The sequence below is a fragment of the Haplochromis burtoni genome, unplaced genomic scaffold, assembly GCF_018398535.1.
Source record: "Haplochromis burtoni strain Fernald_Lab_line unplaced genomic scaffold, NCSU_Asbu1 Contig_3, whole genome shotgun sequence".
Classification (NCBI taxonomy): Eukaryota; Metazoa; Chordata; class Actinopteri; order Cichliformes; family Cichlidae; genus Haplochromis; species Haplochromis burtoni.
Window position 1 is genome coordinate 5,267,711 of NW_024582364.1, and position 24,849 is coordinate 5,292,559.

The following is a 24,849-nucleotide window of genomic DNA, read 5'->3' on the forward strand; positions in this document are numbered from 1 at the left end:
AAAACAGTGCTTACAAGTCTGACAGTTTTCAGGACCAGGTGCCCAACATGAGCCATTGAAACAGCCTGAGTCACATTTTCCACCTGTTGAAAAAGAAACATTGCAAAGCACCAAATTAAAAACCTTTTAACTCACAACAAATTATATCTCTGTCTTCTGGTGTAAAGTAATACTTACAATTTTTGTTTTTGCTAGGAGTTGGATCAATGCTGATGTTTCCAACATTAACAATATCAGACCACTGGATTGTTTCCACATTGCAAAGCTGGTTGGTCAAAAATTTTACTCCTCCTTTAAGAATTTCTGCAAAAAGAAAACTTCATATGAACTACTACGCAAACATGCACACGTTGGAATATTTACATAGTTTGTAATAATACTGAGTGTCGTATAAAACATGATTATATTTAGGGGTTAAGCTACCTGTCAGGCTGGTCAGAAGAATCTGATCGGTGCCCTTATTTGTAGATTTGTTATAATTGGAAATCACAGAAAGAGCAAAACTTCCATTATAGAGAGAATGGCCTCGAATGATGCGCAGGTTCTCCAGAGGAATCCTGGATACTGTATTGAGGGCGATCAGGACGTAGCCACCAACTTCTTTGATTGACTGGAACGAAAAAAAGACAAACTTAATTTTTGAATTAAAAAAACAAAAACTTTTGTATTTTCTGAACGACCTGCATTTATATACATTTACATTAATATTTTAAGAGAAAACTGCAAAACTGGTGGTCCATAACACTGGTAGACAAAGATTAATCCTATTTTTATTGTGCTAGAGTCATATTTGGTTTGACTGTGAGGTGTGTGTAAATTAATGTTCAGAAGCACAGGGACACCTACACATATCACCTAAATGAGCTGCTTAGACATCGAAAAATACCATGAAGCTCCCAGCACACAGGTTTTGTGCTGATGTTAATACCAGAGGATGTTTAAACCTCCTCTGGCAGAGTGTTGGTGACTTTTGCACACCGTGCTCCTCAGGTACTGGTGACTGGTAACTTGCCACTTTCAGGCTGAGTTTCACTTTCCAATAACAGCACATAGAGTTGATGGTGGAATAAATTTCACAAACTGACTTGATGCAACAGTGGGATCCTAAAATAGCACCAAAGTCAAATTCAGTCTTTTCTTTCCCCATTCTTTCACAAATGTTTGTAAATGCAGACTGCATTGGTAGGCGTTCGATTTTACACGCCTGTTGCAATGGGACTGAAAACACTTGGGTTCAAAGATTAAGAGGTGTGGCCCAAATACTTTTGTTCATACAGTGTATGTGATGGATGCTAAAAATAAGAAAATATAAATAAAAGCTATGAGATGTATGGTTAACTCCACAATGTCAACTCTAAATCTTATAAATCAAATCGGGTTTTCTGTCTAACTAGAATAAGACTCACAGTTGTTTGTATTTGCTAACCAGTCAAGTTTCACTTTATATGTCATCCCTTTAATTCTATTCTGTACTATTCTGGTGAAAAGCGGTCATCAATAGCATATGAATGCTTAAGTTATGGCAAAATAATGTGTTTCATGAAGTCAGGGTGACCTTTATTTTTGACATCTTTCTTGAGATATTTCATGTAAAGGATTCCTTCGATGCGCTCTTCACAAATCAAATACATAAGAAATAGACAGATGTGCTCACAAGCCAAAAACATGTGTCGATGGCACTTAATCATAAAACTTTCAGCCAAACTATATTGCCTCAGGTCTACCTCTAGGGCTACAGACAGCCCACCAGTACTACTAATAGAATGGTTAGCACAGTATGTACAGTATGTTGCTCAATAGGTAATACACAGAGCCACAATAGAGATGGGCTAATCTGAACTGTGGACGCTGGGCAGGTCCAAAGTGATGAGAGAGAAAAGTAAGGATGAAAAAATAGGACTCTAAAAGTGACATCATTTAAGACACTTCCTCTTAATATCAGTGGAAATAAAGCCTTAAAACCTCTGAATAATATCTGCTGACTGTATGCTTTTCTGTCTTTGTGTGTGCAACCCTTCATGAGAGTGTGTGTGCCCAGTGTGCAAACCCCTATACAACCTTAAGCAAAGCTCCATCCACAGCATTATAAATACACTGAATCATCATACCTATTCACTCTCCACTGATTTTAATTATCTGAACTGAAGCGATGCAAGAGGCTACACACATCCAGTATAAGGGGCTTGGACAACTTTTAATCGCACTCTTTCTCTAATCTGCTATATACATGCTTATCCTCAACTCCTAACAAAGTGCGGCTTTTACCCGGAGGAAGGACAGGTCACGGTGATCCTCCATGTGTGTGATCTCCAGGTTCTCCAAGATTACGGTGCAGTTGCTGTAGGTCTTCACCATGTTCCTGTAGTGGTCCTCTTTAGTTCCCAAAAGGTTTAAACGATTGGTTACACCTTGGCACACTGCAAGAAAGGAGAATTCATCATTGTTTCATTTAAATGTTAAAAGATTCAGATTGTAAATCATGTGGAATTGCAGTGGAGAGTCACCAAAGTATTTAAACCAAGGCCCACAGTGCAATCAGTCAGAAACAGAAACATTCCCTGCTTATGCAACATGCTGGCTCCGTTTATGACTTTCTGTGTGTGTGTGTGTGTGTGTGTGTGTGTGTGTGTGTGTGTGTGTGTGTGTGTGTGTGTGTGTGTGTGTGTGTGTGTGTGTGTATCTCTGTTGGAGAATTTAGTCTGTGCAGTCATAACTTGGCATGCTTTCATGTGAAAATAACAGATCTGGGCTGCATCTGCAACAAAATCAAATCTCAGTGACGAGTTAAGTTCTGGCCCGCGAGTCAAAGTCAGCTGCGTGTTTTTATGCTGGCAAAGGTCTCAATCTTTCCACTTGTATGAAGGCTGGTTAAAACAATCCCTGTGACCAGTAAGTCCAACCCATTGTGGTATTCTCCAGAAAAGTTCTGGTGTGTCACAAATTCCATGACAGTTGTAGGTTTTTGTTTTTTTGGAGAGGAGATTCACATGTCTACATCTCAAAATTAAAAGTCTAATTTCTAGTTTAACCATATTTGACTCAATCGCAGGATTCATGACATGACGAAATGACAATTTAGTGCTTAAACAATGTTGATAAATGAATGCTCTCTGAGTTTTCAGCTCCCAGAGAACAACTATGGGCTGATAAATTCGCCTATTTAATGTTACGTAATACAATGCGTGAATAAGGAAGGTAGTGCAACAAACAGGGAGGCTCTTTTTTTTTGTTTTAATGAATGAATGGATTTTATTTAGAACAGCTCATCTTCTCTTAGCCCCAAGCTGGTCAAACAGGTTCTGAATGGCAATGAAGAGAGAGCCAGCAGTTAATCACCATTTGCAAAGCTTTTTAACACACACACACACACCACAAACACACACACACACACACACACAACACACACACACACACACACACACAACACACACACAGTGTATGCACGCATAATAAGCAAGTAATTGATTGAGATTTAAATTATGGGTTCACTTGAGCAATTAACTCTGAAAAACAAAATATTCCTCCTCGTGGTTATTAGAAATTGCGGTGCTGGCGTAATCCCTAAAGCACATTCCCAAACATGCCTGCTCTTGACAAAAGAAAGCCAAACAACTTGGTCCGATTTCTCAGACACACCTCACAACACATAACAGCTCATGCAGTTGTGCTAACCAAGACACATGTGATTCACATCACTGAGGGAAAAGAACAGGGTTTCTCAACTGGTATCAAAGGATAAAACTGCGTTTTTCAATCGCACTGTGTGTTTTACTTATGATGTTGTGCTGGGTTCATACACACTAAGCGCAAAAGGAAGCTAATCAGTGAGAATTAGGCACAAACAGCTGTCAACCGCCCTCCCTCTTCTTCCTCCTCATTAGCTGGTCCCTGAGGGTTCTCCCTGACATGAACCCTGCAGTCCAGCAGCCCAACACCAGAGTAACAGAGGCAGATGAGCAAAAGCAAGCTGACGGTTTTAATTAGAAGAGCCATGTGAGTTGTAATTAGCCCTCTAATTATTACTCAGATTGTGAAAACCAAACTGTAACAAACAAAAGGTTGTCGGGTTTTTGCAGCTGTGAATATTAATAAACCTGATTTGAACATCCTGAACGCTATTTTGCAAACAGAGACAATCACTTAGAGTATATATACATGCATATCTCCCAGTTATATATAAGCAGCCTGCTCCCTTTTTGAGTTATAATGAGCAGTGAAGGTGGAAAAAGACAGGTGAGGCTGATGGTTCAACAAATCTCCTCCAAGGGAAGATCAGACCTTGAGTGCCAAAGAAGGAAGTAAAGCAAACAGCCAATTGGCCGAGCAAGCAGGCACACAGCCACAGTAAAGGTTCTCCTTGTCCACTTGGTGATTTCACAACTCTCTTGCAGGTGGTAAATGATCTGATATTCTATGACCATAAATGGACTTCCAGGAGCAACAAAAGAAAAAACAAATGAGGTCAAGCTGTGGGACATAATTGTTAAAATCTGAAAGAGTGCTCTATAGTTGTGCTGGGAATAATTTGTGTTAGACTTTAACCTGGGAACCTTCTCCAAGTGAAAATGACTCATGTTGAATCACATTTACAATAAAAGTTTGCAGACGTGGTAAGCTACCTTCGCTCTGAAAGAGACAAACTGTTGCTAGTGAGGAAATGAACACGCAGACTGGAAATGACAGGAACCTGTTTAGTTGCTTTTTTAGTCCATAAACCGTTGATTCTGAAATGTAACCTACTGTCTGCAGCCTGCTATAATGCAAGGTTAAGGGTGGGGTTTCTTATGATGTAACTGATACTGTGACAAAGACTAATTGCAGATTGCTTCACTCATTCCAGCTGTACTGTCGTCACAAAACGTCCAGGAGGTAGGTGCAGGGAGTGGTACGGCATGAGTGTGCGGGTGTGTGCACTAGCATATATGCAAGTGTGCAACACTCTAAGCGGTACAAACTGGATTGAGCTCCGTTGATCAGCACCCAGTCAGAGAATGACAAAGGACCTGATAAACCCGATCACGAGTCATCTAAACTTGCAGAAACGTCCAGTCGCATGTTTTGATGTTTACTTGGGAACTAGTGCTGGAAGTCGAAGGTGTGCGGGCACATATCTGTTTCTGGAGGCTATGGCATCTGCACCACTACATAAAAAAGAAACCATTGTTTAGTATTTGAGATAATTATCTCATTATGTCTTTAATAAACATTTACAAAGAGAATACAGAATAGAATAGAATAACTTTATTATCCCGATCAATGGAAAATTGTCTTTGGTTCACCATTCATACATACACACATACAAAACAACAATAAATAAACAGTATTGGTAATGACCAAAGTCCTTCTTCCCCCAAAGGGGGTTAATCGGTTGTCTGTCTGTCTGTTTGTTCGCAGCTTAGCACACACAACACGAATATATCTTAAAATCTCTCATTTTTTCAGCTTCTGGAAGCCAAAAAAATTCTGCCAATCCTGCTTCAATCATATGGATAAAGATAATAAAATACACCATTTTAATATGTAATACTTTAAGGTCCTGGTCAAAGCTCAGTCATCAGCGTGTTGTATACAAAAGGCTGATGTCAGCATGTTGTAATAAAAACATCATAAAACACCAGAGTTTTAGTAGGCTATGGCCCTTGCCCTTCAGGGGAAGTTGTGCTCTCTGGTTGCTCTTGTTTGCTGTGTTGCTGTAATAAATCAGTGTGTGCAAGCCGTCTTTAATCAAAATGCTATGCTAAAGTGCAATTATTGTTGTTATGCATGAATCTTTAATTTTACTGTTTTGCAAAAAAGATGAAAATACACCACACAAGTAATGGATTCCTGAAGAGAAAACCTATATTTGCAGTTGAATGTTCTGTTCATTTTTTACTTCTCAGAGAAGTCCTGTGTGCCAGCTCAAATATAGGTGACTTTGGTTTGTTATTTGCCTAATAAAGAACAACATCTTTTATATTTTTTCAACATTTTTTGATGACAGATTTAGAAAAGATTTCTGTTTTTTTGGTTTTTGTTTTTACGACAGGTGCTCTATTAAATTAGTCAAATGCGCTCCTCTTGAGATTTCAAGTCAATGTTCGAGTAGGCAAACTAGTAATCCTGGAAATTGGGCTGGAGAGAATTGAGACTGAATGTCTGTACAGCATAAATATGAGCTGCAACATCCAGGATTGAAAAATGAAGTCAAGGCAAAAGTGCCAAAAACTGCAATTCCTCCCTCGGCCTCTTGAGGCTGGCTTCAGAAATGAGTCCATTTCACAGGTCCAAGCATTAAAATGCCCACCTTTAAAGCACAAATAAACATGTTTTCTGCCTAGTGAAAACAAAGAAAAACATTTTGGGCTTTTATAACTAATTCCTGTCTCTATAAAAACTATACTGGTGCTAGTTTTTATGACTCACCTGTCAGCTTAAAGCTGTCAAGGAAAAATGTGTGTGTGTTGCTGGAGGCCGCTGGCAGTTGCTAGGTGAAGATGTACATGTGCTGCACCAAAGGCCTTGCTGCGACCGCTTTGCATTCAATCTCATAGCGTGGTAACAAAACTGTGAAATCACAAACACCGTTTCCCTTGCACCTTTTGAAATAGGTTAGCTGTAGCGGTAAAATGTGTAAGTTTTACTGTGAAGGCGAACGTCTCAGGTTTTGGATTGTGTCATACTTTTTCAAGTTCCACTAAGGCTCAATGACTAGTTCGCATGAGCAGATTCCTTGAAAACTACAGGCAACCTGCTAACAACCAAAGCAATCACAAGGAGGCTTTTCCTGCAACACCATCAACCTCCAGCTACCATTAGCCAACCATTCGGGGAATACACATTTTTCATTAGCAGCTGGTGGTTGCTGATCGGTTTCTAGGCCTGTATGACTGAGGACTCAAAGGAATGGGTCAACGTTTTGGCGAATGCACATTTGTTTTCTGATGTAAGGGTTACATTAGAACGTCAACACTCTCTATCCTGGTAAATAATGTTTGCTGAGCTCCAAATCTTGCACTTTTCCTTTAAAAATCTTTAAAATGACACATGAACTAAAGGGTAGGGCTGTGCGATATGACCAAAATCTTATATCCCGATATAAAACATCTATCGTCCTGATAACGATATAAATCACAAAAAATTTAATATTTTCTGTAAATTCTGTGAATCTCGGGCAGCTCGACTTGCGTGAAGTGTTTCCAGCTGGGCGTCGTGTAGCTGGAGTCGAGTGTTTTAACCGATGCATGAAACTATACATTTTTAGACATAAGTTGTAACGGCCGCCGTTTTCTTTGAGTATTTATTACACGGCGTGCTACGGGGAAAAGCCTGTTCTAACGTTTGAGTCTAAGGTTTATTTTTTAGCACCTGACGGCTCTTTTTTGCTTTTCATCTGTAAACACTCTTCATACTTTTTCACGTGATTCCGTTTATTTTGAAAAGTCTCAACAGGATCTTGAGCTTTATTGTGAAAGTTTTGTGGAAAATACACAAGCGGACATGCGATGGTTTTACCGTACTTGTTGCTAAGACAACCCATAAAAACAGGCGCTTGTCCGTCGGTAGTGTGGTTATATTAAATATAAGAGAAAGAGAGAACTTTAAGAAATTAATATAGCCACTACAGTGACCATCAAAACGATGAAAAAAAATATTGCCGTACAATTTTGCGACACCACGAAACAAACGATAGCCTAAAATGAAACCATGTTTTCTACAGTCAATGAATGAAACGATAGACGTTTTTATATCGTCATCCGATACGACTAAAGGGCTGTCGTATGTTTGTGTTAGCATAAATATTCTTAGATTATATTCGTAGACTGATGTATATAATGTAAACCTTTTCTTTGATGGTTGGCAAAATCATAATTATTTATTGAGAAAATGGGTACAAATTGCAACGGGCCACAACACCACAGTCAAAGCAGACAATATAGTGTAAACATTTGAGAGACATTAACCAAACAAGATGAGATCGAATGTACAATCTTACTCACTAAACCCAGACAAGAAAAGAAAAAGTCAGTTGCACAAATTTACATTTGAGGTCTTATTTGCATGTTTGGATGGAACTTAGCCCCCCCCCCCCTTTAAGGCAATAACGAGTCCTCACGAAAGTAAACCAAACTTCCCTGATATCCCTCTAATGGTTTCCTCCAACAAAGTGAGCCGCCATCTACAAAATTAAATCATAATGCTTTATACCTTTCTGCAGACAACAGAAATGGTCTTGCCGCTTTCTCTTCCTCTCACTCACTACCTGCGATTCAATTATGCTCTGTCCAGAGTCTCATAATTACATTACCTGAAAACGTATACGTGATTAAAGGGAGGTAACGATGCTAAGTGACAGGACTCTCTCAAGTCAACAGCATTACGGTAAAATATCTTGCACAATTCAATCTCCAGTGTATCCGCCACTTTTATAACAAATCGATGCCAAGATTAATTCACCTATTTAGAAGTACATGTGTATTGTAAGAGGATGGTGATGGGAAGAGAAGAAGAAACCATCTGCTTTAGTTGGCTTCGGTTTCAAGTTGACGATTACTGGTGTTGTGGTTATTTTAGTTCCTGAACCTTCAGATTTAAGGGAATTATAAATTTCCCAAAGGCAAGTAAGTTAATGATGCAAAAAAAAAAAAAAATTCAAAGAAGTACATTCAAGCTCCCTTTTCCCTCGCTTATGTTTTCTGATTGGCTGAGATTAAGAAGGCACTACAAGTGGTCATATGTGCATTCAGTGGTGTTGCGCTTCATTCATATAAACATACTTTGTAGTTAGGATATCAGGAATTTTTAAGTCCTGCTTTTTTTTGCTGAGGGGAAATGCACTCTTCCTTTGCGTGGGAGTCATATCAATCCCTAAGAGAAAACATCTTCGGGCCTCAGAAAAGAAAAAGGGGTCAGTGTGGACTCAGAGGATACCCTCCCCTCCACACACACACATGGAGACACTCTCCCTCCCTATCCCCAATGAATGCAAAAACACAAGGCCCTCTGACATCTCAGGAAGTTGCTCTTGCATGGGGTTAGCTGGCTACCCCGCAACACTGAACCAGATGGTTGTTAACAGTCGTCTTTAGGGAGAGGAGGACACGAAGAATGATTTAAACTGAACTTCATGTACTATTTGAGAAAAAGAAGTGACTGAAAGGAAATGATAGGGGGAAAAAAAACTGAAACCAAAAAGAACAAAAAAAATGTCAGGACTGGTTTGTGGTTTAGCCAACGGAGAAGTAAATGTGGGACACCCGGCTGTGGGGTCAAACTGTGGAAAGAGGGTGTAAAGCCGAACACTTGACGTATGGCCGTGGATGACCTTTCCCTAAAGACCAACAAAGGGGACAAAACATAGGGGTGGACAGCTGTAGAAGACCAGCAAATGAAGGGTCTTACTCAATACATGTCCTCATAACAGTTCAGTCCCAGTGACTGCATTTGTTGGCCCCACTGCAGATGGAGCGCAGTCAGTGAAGTTTAGCTGTTAAAAGCTCAGCAAAGTGACCAAATAAAGACCAAAAAGGCTCGTGTTTACTCTCTGCTCCTGATGATTCCTCTCTACCAGTCACTGAGACACTCCAGATACCTGTGGCTGGACCCATCATAATGTTTACTCTCCACCTCAGTGTGAGGAAACTGTGGATTTAGGTTCTGCACAAACACAGGAAAAAAGTATGTATACTCACTGCTGCATACTGTGATCAGCATTTTCAAGACTTTAGGCAGTATACAGTGCTGGAAAGGCTACATTAATGGGATAATCAACTGACCTTTGGGAGAAAGCAGTGAGCTTGATTTATAAACGAAAAAAAAACAAACTACTACTTTTCCTTAATTTAGGCAACAATAATCAATATTTAATATTAACAACAGGTCAGCTCACAGTGTGTGAAAGGACAAACCTCGACAAAGAAATAACACCTGATTATGAAGTTACCTTGAGCTCCACGAAACTCTATCAGCTCATTGTTTTGGTTTCTCATCCAACAGCTTTACCGTTTTGGTCCAGCAGTTTAGGTTATTGCACAATAATTCCACTGCACCAAACATGATTTTGCTTAGAAGTGAATAGAAACCAAAACAGAATGAAAGGGACAGTGGATGCCAAAGTTTTGTTTGCCTAGTTGCTTGGAAAAAGAAAATCCTTAAAAAGCTTTGTTTGCTATCTACTGCTTGTGTTTGTTAAATACTCATCGTGTGATTATATGTGTCATTTTTGTGTTTATAGCCTGCTGTGTTGCTGTTGAATGAAATGATGTGTTTTGGGGGGCACCATGGGCAGAAGTCTCAGACAAAGAGAAGGAGAAACTAGAGAAACAAAAGCAACTGTTTGCTGGAGGCAAGAGAGAGAAAAAAGTGTGTTGGTTTTCTTTAACTTTCAGTGAACAAAGTTCACCCAATCCTTAAAAAATAAATATGTTACTGTATGTGCCTATTGACTTACAAGGGGCCTAACTCACTGACTTTCATCCTAGTTATTGTTTGAGCTTCTCCTGTGAATAATCAACATTTCTCTTCATAGTTAACAGAAGAGATAAACCTTCAGAAGGAAATTTGTGGGAAGAAAGTCGATTTTTCCGGAGTGAACTAAACAAAACTGTGCTCCTTCTACTCTAGAGCTGAAACACTTCCTGTATAAATGATGAGTATAAAAGAACAGCTGAAATAATTGAGGAATAGTTTTAATTAGGCGAGTCTCCTTCATAGCCTGTTGGAAAGTCCATTAGTGCTCAGTAAAGGCACCCATCAGCTCCACTGCTGTAACTCAAAACTCACCACTTCATCCCCATTTACATTCCAATAATGCACCCACCATTCCCCTGAAATGCTCCGACATTTAACCCACTTCCTCTTTAACATCCAGACATTCTCCCTATTTAAGACCGTTCTGGCCAAGACAACTCCCAGCCCCCTGACTTTTTCTCCTTCTCTCTCTCCTTCCCTGTTAAAACCATACTACTCTTCAATCCCACAGGAAGCTGGAGAGGAAGACTGAGCGAGTGGGCGTCCAACCCCCCCCAAATCCTCCTTTCCAACAATCATCATTGAGCCATGCCTGGAAAAGAAGAAATGAGGGTGAGTGAGAGCGAGAAAGAAAACCAACAACCACTAGCAAAAGTAGCCCACACACTTCACGCATCGTTCCAGCAAGACAAAGCAGATGTGGATCGGGAAATCCCTGATGGTTTAAGCATTCCCAGCCCAGTTCAACTGCCCCCAGGTTGGAGCACCTCAACACAGAGGACAGACAGATAACTCTCATCGACTGAAGTCCTCAGTTCATCCAAACAAAAGAGATAAACGCTCTTCGAGACACCCTTTCTGCTTAAGGACTTCTTATTTTTAGCCCGATAGCTGACAGGCTCATTTCTGTGTAGCTCTAGCCACTGCTTCACAGCATTGCCTGCCAACAACTCTGTTAGAGCCTCAGTCATGTCTCCAGCAATTCTGCCCCACTGGAGTCTTCACAGAGAGTGACCCCATAAAAGGAATATTCTGTAAAAGCCCTGGGGTTTGTGTTAGTAAGCCTTGCTCTGTGGCTCATCCCTTACTCACAAATTCAGCCTGCGCTTTACACATCAGCAGGCCCCAAGTCCACCGATGAGTAGTTTCTTCCTCATCCACATTGGCAGAGGGCAAGTGTCAGGGACAAACGGAGCTCAGGGAATAAGTTTGTACAGCTGAGGAACTCTCATAATTTTTCAGCGCTGTGAAAGGGTATTTAGTTGCGTGTTGTGTTGTACTTGCCAAAAGCATGACCGATTTAATTTGCACAGAAATGCTTTACAGTTGAGCTACGTCTTCCTGGTGACACATCAAGCTAAAAATGCTTGAGATGCTATGGTGGGCCGCTGCCAAGCACATGAATCCAGGGAGTGCTCTGTTAAAACCTTTGGAGTATTTTCATCTCCACAATAGAAGCATGAATAGCAGGGACTGACAGAAAGTGTTGGTAGTTTTTAATCATCAAACACCTCTCCAAAGTCCACAGCTCAGCTTTCTTCCATTGTTAACGTGCGGGGCGTTCTCCTTTTCCTGACAAAAAAAGCACATCACACATGCAGCTCCAAAACAATGTCCAAAGCTTGCTTGCTTAAGTTGATTATGACTGAGGAGGCCACCCCCTCACTAGAGACAGAGAAGGGCGTTTGCACAACCTCAGGCCTGGCTGCGTTGCGTCAGTCATCAAAGGCATGAGACTTGGCAGACTAGACTCTTTTCTCGCTATCAGCTACACTGCTGAACACAAGGACCACGGCTCGGATGCACAGTGTATAAAACACACACTACAAATTCTAATGACTACACCAGAGGATGGACGATAAGTGTGCACGCCGGGATAAAAACAAAAAAACAAAACAAAAAAAACTTTCCAACATTAAACCTGCAGAGATAGAAGAAGAAAAAAATAGGCAACCATCTTCAAGCCTTCCCCTATGGCTGCATGCCTGTCTTCGAACAGACAGGCATGCGGCCTAAGCATGTCTTTTATACTGGCTAAAAATAAGTTAAAACTCAGTTCTGACTATGCACAAGCCTAAATCCCCACTCTCCCAGGTGGATTTCCTTTAAAATAAACAAATAAAATTAGGGAAATTTGCTTGAGTGCAAATTTCTAGAGTAGGCATAGATAAGTTGACACATCTGAAAGCTCAAGAGCGGCTACTAAATGGACCTTGAGGTTAAACTGACTTAACCTTTAAGCAAGAAGGTCTCTCAAGTGGCGGAAAAAGGAAATCTGAATGTCTCATCTACCATAATCAAAAGCCTCAGTCTAGTTCCTCAGTGAACCTTGTAGTAACCGTGATTTAAACACAGCTCAGCAGATGTAAAGATGCTTCCAACTCCAAACACAGAATCCCATTTCAAATTTGTCACTTTCTTTTTCAAATTGACCAGCAGTTGCCAAACATTTATTACTTTGATCATTTTATAGCTCAGAAGCATAAGGAATCAGTGGATTAAACAGTAACCAACGTGGACAAAAAAGGGAGAAAGAAAGACAGCAAAGACGGCTTTCTAACATCAATATTGTCAGTGACTCGAGTGTTTAAAAGGAATCAAATTTAGTCGCCTGCTTACGTGTCCTTTGACCTGAAAACCCAATTTGGTTTTAAGTATTTTTAATCTTGTGTAAATCTTGGTAAGAATAATACTAAAACAAGTGGATTGATATGACAAAAAAATAATAATCTCAGACTCCTGCCTAATCAGCTCAGGAAGAGGTTGTTGATGAAGTGGATACAGTGACAGTTCAGCGGGCTAATCCTACTTCCTGGCACTGGTCCAGGTTTGCACTCTCCAGGGCATATCAGCCCTACTCATCCTCCACCCAGCTGAAGTGGTTTGTTATGAAAATGAAAATGGAGGTGTATATATTGACCATTTATCAGTAATGCTTTAAGAGTGTTACGATTTGTGGGTATATAAAATATGTGAGCTTGACTAATGGTTTAGTGGGAAGTCTCGCAATGACAGGGTTGGGTTCAATCTTTTTTTATTGAAGGAAACACTGCCAGTGAAGGAGTGCTTGTTTTTTTTTTTTTTTTTTTTTTTAAGCCTCTGGCTTCAATTATGAAAACATGCAGTAATGAAGATGTTCCGCTCAAAGTCCCACCAGGAAATTAATTCTGAGCTCAACGAAACATTGGTGTTGTTGAAACCTACCAGGCAATTAGAAAAGGTACCTCACGAGGGGCGTTGAGTATATTACATTTTAGTGCTGCTGGAGTAAAACAAATCAAGGATCAACTCTGTAGAAGTCACTGCCACAGCTACAATATCATGAACAACGCTGTCAGCTCATCTATAAATGGCTGCGATGAAACACGTTTTACGATGGTGATGAAATCGGCGAGAGGTGATGCTGGCTTCTAAAATGCTGGAACCAAAGCAAGAGAAGAGCTGATCTTCTTTTCCTCCTCTAACACACCCTGCCACAAAACTCTGCCAACAGTGTTATAACTGCTCGTAACTGAGGCAGAGGTTTATCATAAGGAAGGACGGTTATTCGCTTGTCAGAATTGTACTTTACTTGCTATCAAGATAACCTGGTGGTAATCACAGAGCTCTTTCTGTTTTGGAGACAAACCTGTAGGCATAAACATAAGCCTCATTTCTTTATATTTTGCTTCCAATGAGATGCCTTTACTTGTAGTTTTTTAAAGTGATTTTAGAAATACATAATTTGTTCTTTCAACGAATCTCCCCCAAAAAATGCCAACAATAGCGCAGTTTGAGTTTGATAAGCATAAAAATAGTCTTTTAGCACCAACAGGTTGAATCCCAATGAGCTATTAGCTGAGAACTTGGCATATCTCAGCATGGTCAGCAGTGTGTCCTGAAAAGAATGTGAAGAAACTGGACAAGGACTAAACGATAAGTCCTAATGCATTTGGTGTCCAGCGGTTCTTCTTTTGATATGAATGACTGGCTGAAATTTGTGGTGCAGTAGTCCCTCGTTTATCACAGGAGTTACGTTCTAAAAATAACCCGTGAAAGGTGAAAACTGCGAAGTAGTCAGCTTTATTTTTTACAATTATATATAGCGATGTTTTAAGGCTATAAAACCCCTCACTGCACACTTTATACACTTTTGTTAGACAGGCATGAACATTGTCACACTTTTCTCTCTTGTTTAAACACTCTCAAAGTTCGACCTCCGTAGAAAAATAAGTCCAGTATTATAGAATGAAACCAAAGATCAAACCCTGTTTTCTGGTTCAGAACATGGGAATGGAGCAGCTGTGAGAGAATTCAGCATTAATGAATCAATGGTATGGAAGTGATAGAAGCAAGAAGAATAAGTTGAGTAAAGTTTGACTAATCTGAATGTTTTGTTTCGCTTAATGCGCCTTATAATCTGTAAAATACAGTAACTTCTACCTTCCTTTAGCATGTCCAGAAGTCCAACTTTTTGTGTGATGGTTAGCATCTTCTTCTGCCTTCTTCTGTTCGACGGTGCAAACGTTTCGTCAACATTGTTGTGTTTGTTGTGGAGAAAACTTACAAACATACAGTACGGCACTTCAGAGTCACCCTGCCAGCAATCAAAGATTTACGTAAATTTGACAAGCTGAACGCATTCTGTACTGTACAGGAGACACGGCACGAGATTGATTGACAATTGTCTACAGCCAATCAGGACGCAGAACACAATGTGCTGTAAAAAAAAAAAGAAAAAGAAAAAAGCATGCAAAATTGCACACACAAAAATCTGCGAAACAGCGAGGCCACGAAACGTGGACCGCGTTATGGCGAGGGACCACTGTATTAGACTATTGGATGTGCTGCTTTACAATCTATTACATTCAGTTATATCAGTAGACCTGTCCCAGCTTTATTTGTATAGGAATCTGAATGATTAGCTGTACTGATCATTAACACAGTTAAAACAATACTTAAATATCAGTGTTTTAGCACTGTAATATGTAACACTGTGTGCCTTAGTGGAGCTTTTCATTTCCAAAAAAACTCTTATATCTAACTTGGATTTGCTGCCCTGATTCAATATCAGCTCAACTGATTCCGCTATTCATGCAGCAGCCTCATGAATTTGAGCTAATAGGCATGCCTTTCTTCTCCCTGTTGACACAGGGTTGTAAAGTCATGTCCACATGACAAGATAAGGTCAAAGAAGACGACAAAGTCTTGAATAAGGAACCCTTTGTCCAGACTTGGGGTTTCTGAGGCTGATGTATTCATGTTTCCTTTTCTTTGTGTGCGTTTCTCAGTCAAGCGCGCACTCCTATTCCCTTATTTAGAAGGCAGCCACAAACAGACTATGAATGTTGTTTCATTTCGAGCTTTAAAATTTGCTTTAGGAGAGAATCCTTCCTGTTAGGGAAGCTCACCACAGTTGGCACCCAGTAAGCTCTGATCAATCTTCAATGACAGGAAAAGGAGGTCTAGACTGGAATAAAAGAAATAAGTTAAGAGATTCTGAATGTCTGTAGATGTGAGCATAGCACATGACCACACAATTTTCCTGTGTACATAGAGTTTAAACTAAATTCATGAAGTCAACAAGCCTATTTTATCTTAATGCCGAAGTGTAAGCTGAGCTGAACGACAGAGAAAAGGTAAAAACATCACTGAACCTGTTTTTCTTTTCCACACTGAACACACAGTACATGCCAAATTCTTTGGACAAAACAAGACAAATCCCTTTTGTTTTCTATTTGACTAGAAATTACTCAACAGGACTACCTTTTCAATCTGTAAAAGGGAGTCGTATACTGTAAGTCTGTCTTGATTGACATGACATGCAAACTTTTAATGGAGCATATAATGCCTTAATAACAGAGGAAACACTCTTTTTCATAGGTAATAAAAACTACCGACCAGACAAGCCTGATCAGAACTCCTTTGAAAGGCATCAGGATTTATGTTTGCCAAAAATTAAGCTGATAAAGTTTGATGTTCACTCTCAAGCCAAGCTTTACACAGTCAGCTGCATGAAGTCAATTTAAATCAGTTGAAGCAGAACAATTTTACATCAGTATCTGTCAGCACTGTTAGGAGTGAACATGGAAAAAACAAATCTTTTGAGCAAAAAAATGGACCAAAGCCAATGCACGCCAATAAAAAAAAAATAGCATAATGCTTCTGGTTAAATGCTCTTGGGGGACCTCTAACATCCTTTTGTAATCAGGAAGAGAAGCAGGAAAGCCCCTCTCTTTACACTGCAAAGTGGTGAACAATTAAACATCCTGGACCTTTAATGCAATAGTTTTTGACAAACGCTGGGACTCATATACATAACCTGGACTAATTAACCATATTGTGTCACAAGGTCCAAACCTCTAACACAGTCTCACATTAGTGAATCACGCTCAGACCGCACAGGAAGAGCCTAAATGCTATTAGGGAAGCAAGTTTCTGAGATCGGCCACCACCCCTCACAAACAATGCTTTCTTTTGAAATATTCTGAGATGGACATTTATTTGTGAAGCTATTGTTCTCGTCCCTGTAGGGGATTCCTCTTCTAGCCGGGATGCAGTTTGAAGCATCGCGCCTCATAATGACGTGGAGGTCAACAGAGGTGACGACACACCTGCAGGAGGTCTGCAGGATAATGCTGAGAGACTCTCATCTGCAATTTGGATGCTACACTGAAGCGGCAGCAAACTAAAAAAAGAAGACGAGGCCTCTTTGATGAACAATTAAACGAGGACACGGATAACAAAGTCAAAGATCGCACTCCATCCTTCTGATGTTTGTTTGCGTATCCCGACTTTCCTGCTTGTCTCTGCTGCTGCGATTCTTCCTTTGATCTGTGCACAACCCCTGTCCGTCCCATTGACATCTCAATGACATGCACATCTATAGAGCTCCACACTGAATACAAATACAGCAACCTATTTCTTTCTAAAGAAAAACGTGTTTCAGAACAGGCTATGCAGTGTGGCAGAACCATGGCTTTCATTCAGGCTAAAAGCCTGCAGGATGGAAATATGTTCAGCGCCCACTTTCCAGCTAAAGTCAGCTTACTGTTTCAGCAGTTTCACTGCAGCTTAACCCAAGTTTCATATTTACACATGAGGCACTCCTAGAAAAACACTGATTATCAACACACTGTGAATTTCTAGTACATTATGAATCAGATGTGAGCTGCTGTATGGCATGTTTACCAAAGATAAAGACATTTTTCAGCCAAACAAGGGCTTGAAGCATTACTCCAAAAAGGAAAAAGAATGAAATCAGACAAAAGTGTGACAATCCCACAACGCCCCTTTCCCCCCCCCCTACCTCAGCAAAGCATTCTTTAAGACATACAAACGCAGTCATAATAAAACTATTGGAGCTTTGGCTTCCTTTCCCTTTTGACACGACACTGCACTTGATGAGATGACAGATAGCAGAAAGCCTTTTTTTCCAGCTCAACTCTGGGTCTCTTTCCACTGAATACTCCATGCACAACCAGCGGATCATGGAAAGGCCATAAAGTGCTGCGGATGGCTTTGTTACCATAAGTAACCCAATAAGTAACCCACATATCTAGCCCCTTACTCCATGCTGGTTTCTCACTTAATGTATATAAACTACAGAATGGGTAGCATCTTTAGTTGTTGCAGTAAAAACACTGGTTTACAGACTGAGAAAACAAAGTTTTTAAAGACTGCAATCCACGCCACTTGAGGCTGACTCCAAAAGCCAGACAATCCCCATTGCCACTATAAACACATATCTCAATATGAACATTAATCTGCAGCAATGGTTGCAGTTCTTTTTGTTTTGTTTTGTTTTTTTTTAGTATTCTAGCTGTTTGGTTTCAATCTGTCCTCCTTTTGTAGTCTGAATTCTTTTGACCAGTCATGTTTGAGCAAGCCTCGGTTGCCTTGAGGTAAACAGTCTGTATGGTAAGGAGGGATGGCATTTGCATAAATGCTGTGAATATCCATTGGTTACTGTCTATAAACTATCGAGTCTTCAATGAACAAGATTCTGTTTGTGGTGTTGGAGGCTTTTGGAGCATTTAATGGATAATATTGCCTAAAGTCTACACGTTACACCCCAGAAAGCTAATTCTGCTCATCTGGAGAAATGTTTCATCACTCATCGAAGAAACTTCTTTAGGCTTTCGAGGATTTCTGGGTTTATGCTTCATGGTAGTGGAACCGAATGCATAACATTTACAGAAGTGCAATACTACTTGACTTGTAGGTCGACACAATAGATTTTATTGTCTTTTCAGAAAAAAAAATGAGGTAAAAAGAACAAAAGCTGCTTCACTTCTAGGCTTCCTCTTGATGACATGGATGTCTAGCCTCGGGTGCGTCTGCTACACAGCACAGATCTCAGTTGCTCGACAAAAGTATCAGTGCTGCCAGATAACCTGCTTTCTACAGAGGCACTATTGTCACAGGGTGAAACCGAAATCCTGCACCTCTGCAGCAGTCTATGCTGCTCAGACCTGGTGCAGTTCATCAAAGCAGGCAGAGAAGGCGGAAGAAGGACGAAGAAATTATATTCCTGCTCCCATGGCCCAAACATTAAGGAAAAAAAAACATGATTTCTGACAATGACTGCAGCAGATGTAAATCTGGGAAGGTCATCAGCGGACCTGCAAGAGATAGCAGCAGCCACAGCAGTACTAGGATCACTCAGAACACTAAAATGCATGCAAGATGTTCTAGGATTACACAAGATCATAAACTATATTTCACTACTAACATTCATCCAATCCTAGAAAAGAAATGGGTTTCTTAAAGTGATGAAAAAAGAAAAGAAAAAAAAAAAACAGATGACTTATGGGGGAAGCTGGCTTGTTACACAGGGAAAAGCACTTACTCAGGATGCACTGCAGGACTGAAATGTTGTCATGAGTCAGCTTAACTTTTGCAGGTGTGCAAGCAGATGTAAATGCAGTGATTGAGGCAGACTTCCTCCTATCTTTCTATCGCTTTCTATCCAGAACTTGATTAAACTTGGGGGGGAAGCATATTGATATAAGCGGGTTACATTGTGTCAAAAGCAAGCGAGGGAGCCTCGATTAGGGATTAAGGATTTAGCTCTTGACATGCTCCTGTGATTAGTTTCATCTTTCACTGGTTAACTCATGTGTCAGTTAGAGTGGCTCTTAGGAAGGTTTTACTGCATATTTCCGGCTTGGCATCATTCTACAAAAAAAAGTAGAAGTGCTTAGAATTTTTTGAGTGCACAATAAAAAAAATATATAATCATCGCCTTTGCAGTACAAAGCCAGTCACAAACAGTCACAAAGGAGTAATCATTCTAAAACCATTTAGCAAATGTGAAATAAATCATCCGTTATTACTTGCGGTCGGCTGCTGGGCGAAGCTGTGGGCATTACTCGCAATAACAAACTAATTATGCCAGTGTAAGGAACGAGGAGCTTTTCCATTTTGCAGCAGGAACACAAGAGTGACAGGCGGGCGTCCTGAGGGAAAAGCTTCTGCATTATCAAATCTCAAATTCATTTCCAAAAGCCTTAATAGCCTGTCGGTAGCACCCCTAGAAACAGGTGGGCTAAAAGGGCGAGCAAAGTGCAGAAATGTAATAAGCTAAATCATCACAGATGGCAACTTTGGCTGATTTAATTGCTTCTTTGGGTTACCGGAGCTATGCCTCCAAAGTAAATATGAAGTTATGATTATAATAAATACAAAGTTACATCTGTAATGCTTCTTGAATCTTGCCAGCGACCACAAGTTTGATCTCAACTGTAACGCTCCTAAATCTGATGTAACAGAACTGAAGCACGGCAGTTCTGCATGTATTTTAGCTCTACCAGGTGGCCTCTTCAGTGAAACCTTTAAAAAAATGCAGCTGATTGTGTTTCCATGACAGAAACTCAGTTCCAGCACAGAGACCTCCAGGGTGAAATAGGTCACATGATCTGTAAACTTAGATAAAAAACAAAAAACAGGAGTCCAAACACAGAACAATATGCAAAAAAGCTTCCATGATCTCAACCAATTTCAAATTTTTCTAAACTTACATTTTCCTGTCTTTCTTTTTTTGCTTCTTCTAAGTGTAAACCACTGGCCAGATGTTCATTTGCTTCCCAGCAACACAAACACATTTTAATAGGTCAAACAGACACTGCTTAGTTAGACTGACTAGTCAAGCATCCCTGGAAAATGTGCATCTGCCGGTCTTGTTTTTTTAAAGTCCAAGGATTACACTCTCCTTGATGTCCTAAGAAAACGACCCTACTTTTTTCTAAAGCTTAAGCTGGAGTGGCATGGTGATGACCATCACTTTACAACAAAAAAGGCATTGGATCAAATCTACCAAACATCTGGGGCATTTACTGGGGAGTTTGTCCTGTGTGGGTACTCCCACAGTCCAAAGACATGAATGCTAGGTTAATTGGTGATTCTAAATTGCCCATCGGTGAAAATATGTCTTTGTCTGTCCAGGATGTACCCCACCTCTTGCCCTGTGACAGCCAGTATAGTTTTCAGAACAAGTGTGACCTTGGAGAAGAAAATGTATGAATATGACATCTTCACAAATATCACAATAAAAATATTGAGAAGGTGTGCCCGTAAAAATGTAAAACATCAGGAAAAGTAATTAAATACTAGAAGGCGTAACACACCCGCGCCCCCATTATAGTAATATCATGTATATCTAGTCCTACAGTAAGTAGACTGGTATCAGCATGTCTTTACACATACACATGTAAATCTCCCCAAGACAAGACTATAATCCAAGCACTAAACAGCTCAAGTTTTCAAGTGTTCATCATGTAATTATTAATAAACTCACTCCATATTTGGTTTCTTCTCAAGTTACTGGATAAACCTGCAGCACAGCGATGGCACGACCCCCTCTAGTAACTCTTTCTTTAATCAATAACATGATTTCATTTACATGTTACTTGAGTTTATTACGATTGCACAACAGCCCAAATATCCAATAGTTTGTTATTTGGACTTTTGATTCCAAAGGAGCGTCATGGAGATGTATTTGCCATCTTGTTCAAATCAATTTGACTGCTCTGGACACTGTGTGCTAGTTAAAACACAGCGTGGCACATAGAAACATCTGTCTCAGCCCCTGGCCAAAAACACACGAATCAACAACAACAACTTGAACTGTCAAAAACATATGTTGCAGCTCACACTTCACTGGAAATTCAAATGGGATCAGTTGTAAAAAAAAAAAAACTAACAAAAAGAAGTGTAATTAAACCTAATAGTACTGCACAGCGTATCTGTCATCACAGCTGCTCATCACTAATCTTCTCTTGTCTTAATAAAATTCCAAAATCCTTATTTACTGTGGGAGACTTGCTGCTGCATGAAATGTCCAGTTTGTTTAGAAGCCCAGAAATATTTAGGGACTCTGTCTTTTTGGCTCGCAAACACTTTTGATTTGTTATGGTTCTCTTCAAAGCGGCACTGGTCTCCACTCGTGGAACCAGACAGGAGAGATGGGGCTTGCACGTGGGCCGGTGGCACTATGAGTACACGCTTATCCGCTTAAAAAGGGGAACAACACCTTAATGAGTAATGATACATGATTCACGAGAATAGGAAGTTAAATCCATTAGGGATTAAAGTGATATGTTTGGTCACGTTCTCTCCTAACATCTCCCCTCTGTGGGTCCTGAGTAACTCAAACCAACAAGGAGTAAATAACATATATATATATATAATTTGTAAGTTTTTGAAAGTAGGCTAACAACTAATGTACTACTGATTTTTCAAATAACTCAAGGATACTGAAAATAGCGGGAGAAAAGTAAAGGAACAGTCATAACACTGCTATCTTTAAAAATAATAAGACTACTTTGACCTTATTTTCAGGGCCAAAAGAACACTTAAACAAAACCCAACTTCATATCGTTTGCGCAAGTCGACTAAGGAGAATGTTCGAGCTGATCTAGGATCAGATGTTTATCACGTCTGAAGATGCTTAAAATACTAACAAACAAATGTGACCGCTGGTGTGAGATCTGGTCTGTGAGAAAGGATAAGAAATCCACATTTATGAAGTGTACTTCAGCATATGCCAGTAAGAGTTTTGTCACAAAACGGAGAATGGAAAGCTCACACAGTGCTCGCACATTTCATAAACAGACGAGATTAAAAGGCAGAAATTTCCCAAATCCACATCCGTTGCCTGCCTGCATGATCCTCAGAGTGGTGCAGATTTTCTCGGTACGGTCAGTGCCAGATTTTTTTTGGTGGGGAAAGATTTGAACAATTGACTAAAAGGAAAAATCACTTTTTTTCTCGTTTCTTTCTTTCTTTAAAAAAAAATAAAATAAATAAAATCAGTGTGTTCGTTTTCAGTGACTAACCTCTTCTGAGCCCCTCTGTAGCTTTAACCAGGTTACAGCCGGAGCAGCGAGACTGTGAGAAACTTTCTCCCCCCTCCTATTCTGGATCAAGTTTCTCTGCGGCTTCGTGACCGGCCCGAGATTTCTCTGTGATTTTAAGTTAACGCTGACAGAGAAGAAAGTGAAAGCCTGCTTACCATTAAGACCCAACTACGTACACCTCACATACCTTTATTTTGCGCCAGACCGCAGAAGCTCAGCCAAAGCAGAGACGTGAGACTGATCCACTTGAGAAAACGGGCTGCCATCGTGTTATTTTGAAGCTCCCGGTGAGAAGGTGTCATTCCATGCCAACAAGCCGAGATATTCCGCTTTCCCAAAACTTAAAAACGTCGCCTTTCCCCTCTCTCTCTGCTCGTTGAGTAAAAAAGACTTTTCCTTCTGTGGGCAACTCAAACTTTGACAGCTCCTCCTCCTCCTCCTCGCAGATATCTTCACCAGTCCCAGCTCAGGCAGCGACTGAGGACAAACTACTGGCTTGATCTGACGTCACCACGAGGTAGGACAGATGCGCCTCTCGCGCAGGTACACGCCGGATGTACAAAGAACTGCACAAACCAAACAGGAAAAAACGAAAAAAAAGGGGGAAAGAAAGGCAGTGTTTTCGGAAAATGGACTGCACTGTAGAAAAGTGGCCATAATGTGAGCTACAGCGTGCATTAACACATGTACAAATAAAAAAAGCTGAATAAACTTCCTTGAGCAAACAAAGGCAATAACAGTAGCTCAGTAGCTGCAGAACAGAAACACCGGCTTTTATGGACTGTTTTCTTAGTTTGGTGAAGAAAAAGACAAACAAGCAAAAGAGGAAGATGCCCCTCATAAAGTCACTGACAACCTGAAAGAGCCTCGCCGATATTCGATGAATGGAATATCAGCTGTTTTCTTTCATCAGTACATTTTAATTTCTATTTTTGAAATTTGTCATAAATACGAAAATAAATGAATAAATAAGCAAAAGGAAAAAAAAAAATCCTCGTTAATTTTGTGCCAAAAATGATTGTATTTAAATTGTGGTAAATGAGTTGTGGACCATATTTAGCCAGAGCATAGAAGGTGCAATCAGTTTTTTTGTTTGTTTGTTTGTTTGTTTGTTTGAAAGTGACTTTTATATATCCTTTATTTATCTGGGTAAATAAAAGTGTAATTGACATTAAAAATGTCTTTATCAACAGATGAGACCAGTGGAAATTGAAGCAAATAACACATCAGAGTCATGAAGACACTTGGAAAACAGGCTATTTCTTTATTTTATATATGTCTCCCTAAAAAATCTTCTTGACTATGGTCAGCATTTGCCATTACACATAATAAATAGAAACACTGCTTTTTGGCACAACACAGTTACACCGCGTTGGACCGCATTTGCCTTCATAACCACCTTAATTGTTTGTAGCATAGATTCAGCAATCCGCTGGAAACATTCCCCAAAGATTTTTGTCCATATTAAGCATGACACAATCGCTGCAGATTTGTCGGCTGCATATCCGAAGTTCCTGTTCCATCACATTCCAAAAGTCCTCTATTGGACTGGAATCTGGTAACTGGAGGCTGTATAAGTACAGAGGACATATTGTTATGTTCAAGCAATCAGTTTGAGAAAATCTGAGCTGTCTGATGGTTGTAAGAAGCCATAATAAGATGGACATGGTCAGCAACGATCCTCAGGTAGGCGGTGGCTTTTGAAGGATGCTCAGTTCAATTCAAAATCCTGCTCCTCACTTACAAGGTCGTAAATAATCAGGCCCCATCTTATCTTAATGACCTTGTAGTACCATATCACCCTATTAGAGCACTTCGCTCTCGCTCTGCAGGCCTGCTTGTTGTTCCTAGAGTATTTAAAAGTAGAATGGGAGGGAGAGCCTTCAATTTTCAGGCCCCTCTTCTGTGGAACCAGCTTCCAGTTTGGATTCGGGAGACAGACACTATCTCTACTTTTAAAATTAGGTTTATAACTTTCCTTTTTGCTAAAGCATATAGTTAGGGCTGGACCAGGTGACCCTGAATCCTCCCTTAGTTATGCTGCAATAGACGTAGGCTGCCG

General features: G+C 40.1%; 1 protein-coding gene across 1 annotated transcript in view; it reads right to left on the minus strand.

Annotated features, from left to right (window-relative positions):
- Positions 1-23,285, minus strand: part of egfra (epidermal growth factor receptor a (erythroblastic leukemia viral (v-erb-b) oncogene homolog, avian)) — a gene marked incomplete in the record, with an annotated part of 43,908 nt that extends 20,623 nt beyond the window's left edge. The window contains 5 exon segments of the mRNA XM_042220073.1: positions 15-83; positions 178-303; positions 424-610; positions 2,266-2,417; positions 22,975-23,285. Of these exon segments, the coding sequence (XP_042076007.1) occupies positions 15-83; positions 178-303; positions 424-610; positions 2,266-2,417; positions 22,975-23,089 (649 nt within the window).
- Positions 23,286-24,849: the final 1,564 nt, after the last annotated feature.